This window comes from Mytilus trossulus, chromosome 3, assembly GCF_036588685.1.
Source record: "Mytilus trossulus isolate FHL-02 chromosome 3, PNRI_Mtr1.1.1.hap1, whole genome shotgun sequence".
NCBI lineage: Eukaryota > Metazoa > Mollusca > Bivalvia > Mytilida > Mytilidae > Mytilus > Mytilus trossulus.
The window spans coordinates 66,637,707-66,650,576 of record NC_086375.1 but is presented as its reverse complement, the minus strand read 5'-3'; the positions used below and the strand labels follow the sequence as shown (position 1 = coordinate 66,650,576).

The window sequence follows — 12,870 nt, the reverse complement described above, 5'->3', positions numbered from 1 at the left end:
TACAAAACTAACTTAAAATATTTAACAATTTTATCAAACAGACCTGACCAAAAAATTCAAACTAAATCTGAGGAACCAATGAGATTCTTTCTTGCTGCCAGTTTCTATAATATTTTTTTTTAAAGACATCATTATATTTCACATACAGAACATAACTGATTTGCATGGGTCTAGCAGTTAATTGCCAAAAAAAATCATTCGAATTCATAACACAAAATTTTGTCCACGCTTTTTTCATTTTTTCTTAGCTATATGTAACACCTACCCCCTTCTTAACATCTTTGTCCTTCTTATCATCCTTGTCTTTACCAGGCTTCTTAGGGAAAGGAGAGGCACTGTTCCTGTTTAGAATGTTAAAGGCAATCCGCCCTGCTTCCTCACCATAACCAGTCTTCCTTTTCGTCTGTTTTATGTAGATTAAAAAGGCATTACTTTAACAAGTATATTTCTAATCGGTAAATGACAACAGTTTTGATAAGTAGACTTAGCTCTTTAGTTGAAGAAAACAGAAATTGCACTTTACAAGAAGAAACCAATATTTACCTGGAAACGGTATTCAAAGAAAACTATCCTTTTAAATTTTACATATGTATGCCTTTTTATATAATTGATGAACTTTGAGCCTCTGAATTGTCATATTTGTGATACACAAACTTTCTCAAATCTATTTTATCAACAACACACTTATTATAAATGAAATGAAAAACCCTGCTCAGTGTACGATCTTATTACCTTTTCGTGCATAGCATGGTCTGTGTATGCATGGACTTTGTAGGCTCCTCTTATTCTCTTTACTGAAATATAAAAAAAAATGGTGAAGGATCACAATGTGCTTTTTTTAACCCATATGTTGAATTAATTTCTTGCATGTTAAGTTGCTTACATCCATGTCATTTGGACTCTGATGGATAATGTTTCATTGTCAATAATACAACATCTGCTATTTTTATACTGGAAAATGATCCCAAATTTATATAATTTTGTTGGTACATCATTCACATGCAGAAACTTAATTGCTGTGCAATGTTTTATGTTGTTTTCATTTAAAAATACAAAGGTCAGGCAACACATCTATGTTAAAATTGAAGTTCAATTACTTTGCCGTTTCCTTTTAATGTGGTTTTTTTTTCAATAATATTTTTCATCAATTTTTAAACTGTACACAATGAAGATCTTGTTAATAGAGGATTTTTTTTTAAATTGTGAAATAACATTATAAATGAGCAAAGAATCAAACAAAGCAGAAAAGTTGACAAAACATTACCTCCTGGATACAACAGTGGGGCAAGGTTAACAAAGGCAACACCATGGTAACTTATGGCCCCCTCATCATCCTACAAACAAACATTATAGTAAGTGAAAGAATTACATATCTATCAATTCACTGGTACTATACATAACTTTTGCTTATTTCCATTACTTCAGTATTTTAAAACCACTAACTGGAAAATGGTTTTTTTTACATATTATGTGTATTTAAGTTATTTATTTCATCAATAAGTGAAAATAATTTCTTTCATTTCAGAAGTAAAAACAGTCACATAAATAAGTAATTTACAAGGTGGATAGTTTTAGAAAATATTTACAGAAGTGGGTAACATCAATACTTATCAAATATTGTTCAGTCTAAAATCAGGATCTTTATATGAATTTATAATAAATATTTTCAAATATATATCTCTACAAGTGCAATATTTAAATGAACGTGCTCAGTCTATTAATGTGCATATCTATTTAGAATAAACAGTAATATAACTTTACTGCAAAGTGTTGTGTTTAGATTTAATGATTTCAAGGAACAAACCTGTTGGCAATAAATAGTCCGTTTTTCTAATCTTATTGGGTTCAAATTAACATTTGGTGATTGTTATTGTGAAATTAGCAAAAATAAATATCTTGCCAAATTTCTCCACTTTACAGTATTAATAATTTGGTGACCCTACAGATTGCTACAGTCAATTGAAGTTGTTTGGTTATATATACATGTATATGAAAAAAATGTTCATAGGGCTAACTATAATTTTGTCATACGAAAAAAATATATATGCAAGAATGCAATTTTAAATGGAAAGAATTTTCTTAATATAAAACAATTTACTCTCTGATAACTACAATATATTCCCAAAATTTCTACACAAAAAAAGGTCTTCTACCACTCCAAAAACCATCTATAAAAATACCTCCCCCTTTTAAGTGTAGTAGAATACATACTGGTACAGGTAACTTAAAAATAATCAAAAATAGTGTAGTATACTATAATTGTGTTCATGCTACAAATAAGTCCATGTTTACCAACAATGTTGTCTGAGGTACATAAAAAAAAATTTAGCTGCCGGTGAAACCACAGAAAAAAAATTTTGTTAGCCCCCATTCATCATGCAGTATAACATAACATGTGTTTAAAGAATGGTGACGGAACAAGTCATTTCATGAACAAGGAGTTCCTTTGTCTTATATGTACTATTGAAAGCATGTCTTACTCAAACAATTGAGCAAGCCTATCAACATTTTCAATAGCAAGTACTCTTGATTTTGATAAGACATCTTTAAATCTTATTAATTTATTATTTATCATTCTTGTCAAGTTAAAAGATGAGGTTTTATAAATGAACTAAATTTTTCAATTTTGTACATTTTTTTTTAATAAATATTGTGATCGCACAAAATCACTGACTTTTGGGCAGTGTTTTGTATCTTATATGAAGACAGATATGTCCAGCCAAGGACACATTCTGACCATCTTTGGGTTTGCATAAAACTTAAACTTTAATTCAAGACCATGCATTCCTAAACAGTGATTTTTTTTAAATGCCTAATTCACTAAAAATTGTAGCATCAGACAACATAAAATATATCTACACTTTAACAATCATATTTTTTATATTGTACCATATAAACAAACCTTGTATTTCCCAATCGAAGTCTGTTTATGCATTATAGATAAAAAAATAAATCTAATATAAATTTATAATATTAACCAATGAATCAAAATAGAACATTGGTCCTGTGTCTGCTCTTACAATGTTCAAAATTTTAAAAAAAGTCTTAAATATCCCTTTTTCAAACCTTATATAAGGACTACAGACGATCCAAAACAAAACCAGTTCCTATGCAAACCTAGATATAATGTTTATATGAAGCTTATTGCAACACCAGTCTAGCTTTTTTTTAATCTTGCTTATTGTTATCCCTCTAAAGAATCTACTAGTGTGATATATTGTTTTGCATGTTAGATAACTGTTTAAGTACAATCTCTGTTTAATTGGTGCAGATTTAAAAGAAAAGTGTCTCATTACTTCTGTTCAAAAGTGATCAACAATATAATAAGAAATGAAATTAGATTAAAATTGGAGGATTTTTTAAATTTCAAATGCAACCATAAAAGAAATTGATGAAAAAAATCTAATATTAAAGGTTTTTAAATACATACATTGGAATCTAGATTTAAATTACAAATCATGGGTAAATTCAAATCATATAAGGTAATTGTTGGGAAAAAAATATATCATAACTGTGGAATAAAATTAAATGTTCAAAAACATAAAGGATACCACATAATATTTTATCTACGGGAAGGTTACATCTTAGAAATAACTAAAAATTCTCTGTTGCTCAACTAAATCATTGCTGATCACATGACATAATAATGGGAGATAAAATGTTCGGTACTTACTGTCTGTGCACCCTGTACAGTAAAGTGATATATCAATTTATATTCTATAACCAGGACGTGTCATTCTATTTATATTATAATTTTGATGCTGTCATATACTAGTTACTCCCCCTTTCAGATACAGTATTTAATTTATAACACTTGACTTAATTTCTAAAGCAAGATTTGTTCTGGAGGAAATCATTCTACTGTTTACAAATTGTGATATGAAAATATATGAAATTATCAATAACAAATAATATTGTACTTCATTAAATAGCAGAGCTATAATAATTCAATTTCTTAATACATGTCCGCTGATGATTTTGAACGTCAGTTGGAGCTTAAAATCAAATGTTTTTTCAAAGAGGTTACAAATCAGTTCCACATTTTTACTACTAAAACTTTCAATTTTTTGCATTTTTAAAATATATCTCAATCATTTAGAAAAGTAATTTTATTAAAATATATAGTCAAACCTGTATATATAAGTCACCCTCGGGACAAGAGAAAACTGACCTAATAAGAAGGGTGATGTTTGAACTGATGTTCAAAATGCACAACTATCACTTCAGCAAGACAAGAAGGCAGTGACCAGAAAATACAGGTTAAATAGAAGTGATCTTTATAGCAGGTTTGCCTGTATGATGAATAATATATTTATTTAAAAATTTAAAAATTAAAATGAGAAAAAAATCAAGATTTGTTGGCTCAAACTTTTCCTACATTCCATGAATATACAAACAGAAATCAAACAAAAAAACAGCATTAAATATGGTCAAGGCCTTATTTCATATGTAAGACCAATTTACATATGCATATGTGGCATTTAATAGATTTCGGCGCTAATCCTCTTGTTCCATGCAGAATTGAGAGTTTATCTGAGTTAACATATTCAAACCATCTTATCAAATTGGTATATGGATGCTTATGCAGTTTATTCAGTAAATAATTTAAGTTACTTTTAATTGAAGACTAGGTAAAATCCTTCAAGGAGTAACTTTGTATATGAAAGCAACAATTGTTTCGATACATTTCAAATTCTCAGCAAAGATACATTATTATAGCCAGTATATTTGTTGGCTTTTCAAACAACTAAATACCTGTTTAAATGCTTGACTTGAATTATTCTGCAAGATTTTTTTTACTGCTATTGAATTAGAATTCTTAAATATTTTTTATAAATCAGTAGTTGCAACTTGCAAGAAAGTTTTACTTTTAATTGTGTTACTAACAATTTTTTAAAGTTATGAAACATATATTATAGTATTTTCTTTGGTTTCTCATCTCCTTTTGTAAGGTTAAAACTGTTTATATGAAAAATTAGAAAAAAGTCCAATGAAACATATTAAAGTAACATTTAATAACAATTTATTAATGATTTAGCATATGAGAAAAGCCTAAATTAACTGCATTTATAAGAAGGCTGACATAATTAGTATATTTTATTTCATTTTACCATTATATTCAATCACTCCAATTAACTGAACTTGTCCAGATGTATCTTGAAAGAAAAGAATAATACTGTACCTTTTTCCCTTTAGCTGCTGCTGGTTGAGGCAACCTCATAACTTCTACTGGCCAGTAACGACATTTAGCAATCTTATCCTGAAAACTATTACAAGGAGAAAAAACATTAAGTTTAAAGCAATACATCTGCAATGCAAAAAAAACTAGCTGAAGACAAACATTCCTTGACAAAATGGTCAACTTCAATTTCCAAATGTTTAGTTGTGAAGAAAAATAAGCTAATAAGATAGGTAAAGTGTCCTTGTACATTATAATATTAAAATAAGCTTTATAAAATACATAATGTTGGATAAATTAAAATGCTTAAAAAAAACAATGAGAAAACTGACAAAATTAAAAGCAACTTTCAAAACTGCAAAAGTCCAGTTTTCATTTTTACAGAACAGATGAATTTACCAATGAACACTCTTTATCAATACAAATAAAATTTTATAAATTTGGTGTGTCTGAAGTGTTTTTTCTGGATTTACCTTAATCAGGAATACTCATATAACATAATTTCAAAGCCAAGGGTCTTTGAGTACTTTTAAAAAAGTTCTTGAGGAACAATATAACCAAAGGGGACATAACTCTAATAGTTAAAACTATCTTGGGTCAATTTTGTCTGAGTTTGGTTTCATATGTTTGGATACTTTAGGTTAAGCTATTAACAAAACAAGTGTTCACCTTTTTTCTGCAGCAATATCCATAAAACATCTTCTTTCTGTATTCCATGTGACACGTAACTTTTCTGTTTCAGCCGAGTGTCTGTGTTCTCGTTCTTCTTTTCCACGGAGATCACCATCCTCATCTTCCACAGGGTCACTTGGTATAAAACTATAACGAGAAATGAATGTCAGGTTTTATCAAATAAAAAATGCTAGATTTGACTTATGTTTTCAATAGAAATAATTTTACTGTAGGACAAATGTATGAAAATACAAACAAAACGAAACAGAAGACTCCTAATGGAAAGTAAAAATCATAAGTGGAAGAAACACTGACAAAGCCATTGTGATAAAAAAAAAAAACAGAAGGAAAAAACAAATATTAATCCACAAAATACTACATAGAAAATGTAAAAACTGAGCAACAAGATCCCATCAAAAACCAGGAGTAATCTCAGGTAGGTTTAAACAAGTATGAAGATCCAATCTCAGATAGGTTTGAAAAAGTATGATGATCCAATCTCAGGTAGGTTTGAACAAGTATGATGATCCTATCTCAGGTAGGTTTGAACAAGAATGATGATCCAATCTCAGGTAGGTTTGAACAAGTATGATGATCCAATCTCAGGTAGGTTTGAACAAGTATGATGATCCAATCTCAGGTAGGTTTGAACAAGTATGATGATCCAATCTCAGGTAGGTTTGAACAAGTATGATGATCCAATCTCAGGTAGGTTTGAACAAGAATGATGATCCAATCTCAGGTAGGTTTGAACAAGTATGATGATCCAATGCTATATTGTTATACCAAATGGACTTACCTTTCTGGAATGTAAACAGCATTCCCTTGTGCAGAACCAGGAGATGCCCATTTCTTCTGCTTGTTTGGCACTTCTTTTTCAGTACCAGGTTTCAGTTGACCACTAGCAAATACAACGGGTACTTCTTTCTAAAAATAAAAATAAACAAGTCATAAATACAAAAGATAAATGGTAAGATTTTTTTCCAAATCATCAATGAAGATTTCATTGGCTTAAACATTATTAGTCCTTACACTATAAAGCTTTACTGGTTACCAACTGTAAATAAATACTTCACCTTTTTATAATATTTCCAAGTGTTCATCCACCCCATATCCAATGTGTTGCTCAATATTAGGTATGTAATCTTTCTCGACATTTAAAAGTTTAGTAAAACATACTTCCTTTCTCAGTTTTATTTTATGCTGTAAATTCTATTATTTTTGCTTGTACCAATTTTGAGGATTGAAACAAACCAAAAAAGTATTTCCTTCAATATTTGATTTGGTCAAGGATATAGCCAAAGTTTATTCTTCTGAATACTTTTATACCTACAAAACCAACAGAAATAAATACCTAACAAATAATAATGAATCCACAGTACCTTTTGAGGTAATGATATACAAAAGTTCTAGAATTATTGTGAATGGTAATAATGAATTAAGGGATAATTTCAATTTTCTCTCTTTTCACCCTTTACCCAATAAAGTCGATAATAGTATAAAACCCTAAAAGAGTATATTGACTTACATCAGCTGCCACAGGAACTGGTAATGCTGTAGCATAAGCATACTGGGTCCCTGCCATTGTCCATGACTCAGGAGGTGCATACACTGTTTCTACTGTAACAGTCATCAAATTACCTACTCCTTGCTCTTGTACATCCATCATATTATCATTGACGCAAATAGTCACATCTATTGTTGGCTGGATAAAATAAATAATAATGTGATTGCGTAATTCAAAGATTCAAGATATATTGTAAATGTTAAGCAAATTTTAATTTGGAAAGAAAGGCATCTTAATTTTTATTGACAATCTGTTTCTATTTTACAATATTCTGCTCTCATATATATTGGTATACCACTAGTACCTTTACCTGACATTTCAAATCTGTTACAGAAGAATTACTGAGAGACTGAGCAAGGTAAAATAGGCACAGGTAAATACAAAAATGATAAAGAAAACCAGTATTATTCACATTATCAGTATAGCTAGCTATGTACATCAAAATTGTCATCAGGTTACATTCAATAAGAAATACAAAAAAACTGCAGCTTTCACCAAATAGTTATTATACTATGGTGTTTTGGCCTGAAATACTTCAAAATTACCACATTTTTTTAGCTACAGCTACCACATGAAGTTTTCTTCATTTCCATCATCTTATAAGAACTTATACGAGTCCTTTTACATATTTCTCAGAGAACCAAAATGTGAATGAAGCCTAAAATAGTTGTAAGACTTACCCTTGGATTTTCTGGAGGAATACTTTCTAATGGTGAACCTGGTGATGGGTTGATGGTCAATGAATATACTTCTTTTGTTTTCCCTGAAAGAAAAACATATTTAAGGAATTATATACATGTACTTATTTCTTTTTTTAATTAAAACTGCTTTCATGGTGATCATGTTATTGTTCACTAGTAAGATGGGGCATAGCTTGAATCACTGAACTTATCATTCTGGAGACTGTTTCAACTTATATTAAATATTATCTCATTCCTAATTGATATCTAAATTTCGTTTGTTCAATATTCACCTTTAAGTAAAGGCAGTAAATCAACTGTGGCTTGTCCAAGAGGAGTTATCTTTTCTTCTTTCTGCTTCTTCTCTTTTGGTAAAACTTCAATTACAGTCACTGCAAAAATGAAATGGAAAATCATAGGCTGTGCATTTTTTAAAGAACATAAACATAAAATGCATTTTCGTATATAAAGATCACAATAAAAACAAGAATGTGTCCAGAGTACACGGATGCCCCACTCGCACTATCATTTTACATGTTCACTGGACCGTGAAATTGGGGTCAATACTTTAATTTGGCATTAAAATTAGAAAGATCATATCATAGTTAACATGTGTACTAAGTTTCAAGTTGATTGGACTTCAACTTCATCAAAAACTACCTTGACCAAAAACTTTAACCTGAGCTTCACACTATCTTTTTCTTTGTTCAGGGGACCATGAAATTGGGGTCAATACTTTAATTTGACATTAAAATTAGAAAGATCATATCATAGGGAACATGCGTACTAAGTTTCAAATTGATTGGACTTCAACTTCATCAAAAACTACCTCGACCAAAAACTTTAACCTGAAGTGGGACGAACGAATGGACGAACGAAGCACAGACCAGAAAACATAATGCCCCTCTACTATCGTAGGTGGGGCATAAAAACAAATATACACATTAAATATTGTCACAGTATATATTATTTATTTGGAAAACTCTTTTGTCATGTTGGGATCTAGGATTAATCTTAAGTCACTAGCCAGTTTCCAGTGTGTCAGCCCATCTTCAGTTTGAAGATTTTATCACAAGGCTAAATCAAGCATATTTATCTACTATATAGGTATATATGTGTATCAACAATTATTGAGATTTTATAAGCTGCTTAAAAACATTACATCATTTTGAAGTCAAATTGCAACACTGTTAAATTCAAGCTACATACAAACAACAGGCTTGTGTGCTATCTCATCCAGAACATTGGAATCATCATAATTAACATTGATTGTCTCTGTATAGTTAATTTCTGCTGGTGCATCTGGACTACAGTCTACCTTTGGTGGGTCCCCCGTAAGCAATGTTTTATCACCAAACTCCATTTTAACCATGACCTGAACATTGTCACCTTTGGACCCTTTCTGTAAAGTAAAAGATGTCAACTGTTTAAGCAATATTTTTTTCCTCTATATGTTCTTAACTGGAAGTAAATAAATCTTTTAAAAAAATTTCAGTATATTTATTCAACCTGAATCGTTGTAGACACTGATATCAAAACATCTGATTTGGAGTAAACATTTACTATAAATTGTTTGCTGAATATTTTATGCAGGTTTTTGTTCATTTTTGTTCAATGTTATACATTTGCAATGAGTATAATTAATACAATATTAATTTCCATGCTGGAGTTTTCTGCTTTTTGTTATTTTCATTTCCTTATAAGATAATAATTCAACATAAATATATATACATGAGATTTTTCAAGGAAAAAACATACCAGATTTTTTACTCTGTGTACTGTTATAGAAATTGGCTCTGGAGGCCTACTTCCAGTGGTGTCTGCATCTGCCATTTTGATATCTCTATAAAAAAAAAAATCAGATATGTGTTTAAAGATATTGAAAAAGACAATGAGTGTTTACATAAGAAATGCAACTGTTCAGTAACCCAACTTTATAATTGATATAATGAGAGCATACTAGCTATTATATTTATGTTGCTTTTGTTAGTCTTGTATGTGTTTTTAATTTTAGTTCATTTATATGTTTTGGAGTATAGTATGAAGTCCATTTTCATTGAGCTAGTCCACATTTTTAGTTAGGAGACAGCTGAGGCCCACATCTATGTGAAGGATTTTCTCACTGCATTGAAGACCCATTGTGGCCTTTGGATGTTATATCTGCTCTTTGGTCTGGTTGTTGTCTCTTTGACATATTCCCCATTTTCATTCTCAATCTTAATTGATCAACAAATCGGTTCTTCTAAAGCAGGTTTTGCTTTATTTTCTTCTAGTGTTTTATAATAAATGTTTTTCACAGTGCTTTATTATTTTCTTAGCAATAAATATAACCATACATCGGTAAAATCTATCCATTATTCAAAAAAGAACATGTAGATTATTTTAAAAGTCAAGAAAATAGAAAACACATTTTTTTAGAAAATAGCCAATTTTTTAGGCTGGACATGATAGTATGTAACATTTTGATGCCATTAAAGAAAATACCTGAAAAATTTAATGGAAAAGTGATTGCTGATGTTGTATGATAATCAATAGTTCAATCTGTGCAGATTCTTGTATGAATCGGCACAGATTTCTAAATTGCATAATTGTGTTTCCAGCAGGAAGTTTTGGCTTGTTAGGCCCCCTACCCTTTCTAGGAAAAAAAAATGGTGCCATGCCCCTTTTCTGTTGTATTTTAGACCATGAAGGAAAAACATCGATTTGTACTTCTACATAAACAATGTGAAAACTGTCTAGATATGAGAATACAAACCGTTGCAGGTACATGTAGGTAAGACTTACATAAATGAAGACAAAATGAAAAATGAACAAATTGATTCTCGATTTATATGGATCCTGAAGTTGAAGGCTGTCAGTCAACTCCAGAAGCAACAAAGTGGGGGCATTTATTTTCGACAGGATATCATCTTTTTCAAATGGCATGAGCTCTGAGACAGTCTGATATCCCACAGCCCAAGCTTATCTGGCAAAACAGCCATTACAGCCAAAACAGAACAAGTATATATTTGTTTAGGGGCCAGCTGAAGGACGCCTCCGGGTGCGGGAATTTCTCACTACATTGAAGACCTGTTGGTGACCTTCTGCTGTTGTTTTTTTCTATTGTGGGGTTGTTGTCACTTTGACATATTCCCCACTTCCATTCTCAATTTTATTAGATGTCTGATGTCTCAAAATACAGTCTTAATTATGTCTGAGAAAAATGCTATTCAAAGTTCTAGATATTGGCTGGTACGCTTGAAACTAAACTGCTAAAAACTAATCCAAACCTAAAACCAAGTCAAAACTATTGCAAACTGTATCCTTTGTCATGTTTGAATCTTGATTTCAGAATCAGTCATATTAGTAATGATACGGTTATTACGTTCTTAATTAATTCTTGCAATATCTTATAATCAACACATATATCTTACTTAAGTTTCAATGACAATATCTACTCTGACTCTCAACCAAATAATATCGTTTGCCGCCGTAGCCAAGGCGATGCTTTCCAATTTCCGTTTCCGGTGGTAGAATTAAACGCGAGAACTTAGCAAGTACTATGTTCTAGACAGATTATTTCTTAACAGAATCAATTAAAATATAATTTATAACCAACGAAATTGGATCATTATACAAACCTACGACGATTAAAATATTATGTTCCAGTTTTAACAACATTACCGTTTTTTTTTTCTACAATGTATTAAATTATTAGTCCTAATAATCACAATGGTAATTGTTTGAATCTTGCAGTTTTCGATGAATTTTATTGTTATAATAACCCCCTCTTTATCCTTGGTAAGGAACCCCAAATTTTAAAATAGCTGGATCCGCCCATAGGTAATAATAAACGAATTAATCTTCATTGCATTAGATAAAAATACAATTATTCCTAGGTAAAACTGTAATTTTTCTTGGGTAAATCAGAATTTTACTTGGGTAAATCAGAATTTTACTTAGGTAAATCAGTCTTTTACTATTATAAAGGTAAAACTGTAATTTTAATTAGGTAAATCAGAACTTTACTTAGATAACTCAGTATTTTACTTAGGTAAATCAGAATTTTACGTAGGTTAAACCAGAGACAGATACTTGCATTATATGTATCTGGCTCTGGTAAAACTAATTTTACTTAGATAAATCAGTATTTAACTGAAGTAAGTCAGTATTTTACTTAGGTAAAAATAGTTTTAATTAGGTACAAATATAATTTTACTTAGGTAAAAATATAATTTCAATTAGGTAAAAATATAATTTTAATTAGGTAAAAATATAATTTTACTTTGGTAAAAATATGATTTAAATCTTTACTTAGTTCTTATAATTCTGGAGACATCGGAGATGAATTTCATTATATTTTTATGTGTTCTGTATTCAATGATGATCGTAAACAGTTTTTGAGAAAAAAAATATAGAAATCAACCAAATGCATTGAAATTTAATGAACTGATGAATAGTAAAAATCTTTTTGATCTTAATAACTTGTGCAAATATATAAGACTTGTAAATAATGCGTTTGAAAAGAATCGAATGGTTAAACAACTGTTACTGCCATGATTTAAAATGCGATGCGTTCAATCATTACAAGCAGGCCAAAAAGGCTTTTCGTGATGCTCAAAGATCCGCAATTGACGAATATGAAAGTGCTATTGCGCAGAAAATTGAAAATGACATTGACGTTGACCAAAAGTCAGTATGGATCATTCTTAATAAGCGGAAACAGAAGCCACACACCTGTTCAGCTCTAAAGAAAGATGGCACTCTATATACGGACAGTAACGATCTAATGA

General features: G+C 30.2%; 1 protein-coding gene across 12 annotated transcripts in view; it reads right to left on the bottom strand.

Moving 5' to 3' along the window:
* LOC134712180 (cilia- and flagella-associated protein 70-like) overlaps positions 1 to 11,631 on the bottom strand; it is a 34,149-nt gene extending 22,518 nt beyond the window's left edge. For all 12 annotated transcript variants that reach the window (XM_063573467.1, XM_063573470.1, XM_063573474.1 and 9 more), the window contains exons 1-13: positions 11,512 to 11,631; positions 9,857 to 9,941; positions 9,308 to 9,500; positions 8,392 to 8,490; positions 8,099 to 8,181; positions 7,380 to 7,556; positions 6,651 to 6,778; positions 5,849 to 5,998; positions 5,183 to 5,267; positions 3,674 to 3,685; positions 1,265 to 1,334; positions 733 to 794; positions 266 to 403 (exon numbers count right to left, since the gene is read on the bottom strand). In XM_063573467.1, the coding sequence (XP_063429537.1) occupies positions 266 to 403; positions 733 to 794; positions 1,265 to 1,334; positions 3,674 to 3,685; positions 5,183 to 5,267; positions 5,849 to 5,998; positions 6,651 to 6,778; positions 7,380 to 7,556; positions 8,099 to 8,181; positions 8,392 to 8,490; positions 9,308 to 9,500; positions 9,857 to 9,931 (1,272 nt within the window). In that variant the 5' untranslated portion in view covers positions 9,932 to 9,941; positions 11,512 to 11,631. The remainder of the gene's footprint in view (positions 1 to 265; positions 404 to 732; positions 795 to 1,264; positions 1,335 to 3,673; positions 3,686 to 5,182; positions 5,268 to 5,848; positions 5,999 to 6,650; positions 6,779 to 7,379; positions 7,557 to 8,098; positions 8,182 to 8,391; positions 8,491 to 9,307; positions 9,501 to 9,856; positions 9,942 to 11,511) is intronic.
* Positions 11,632 to 12,870: the final 1,239 nt, after the last annotated feature.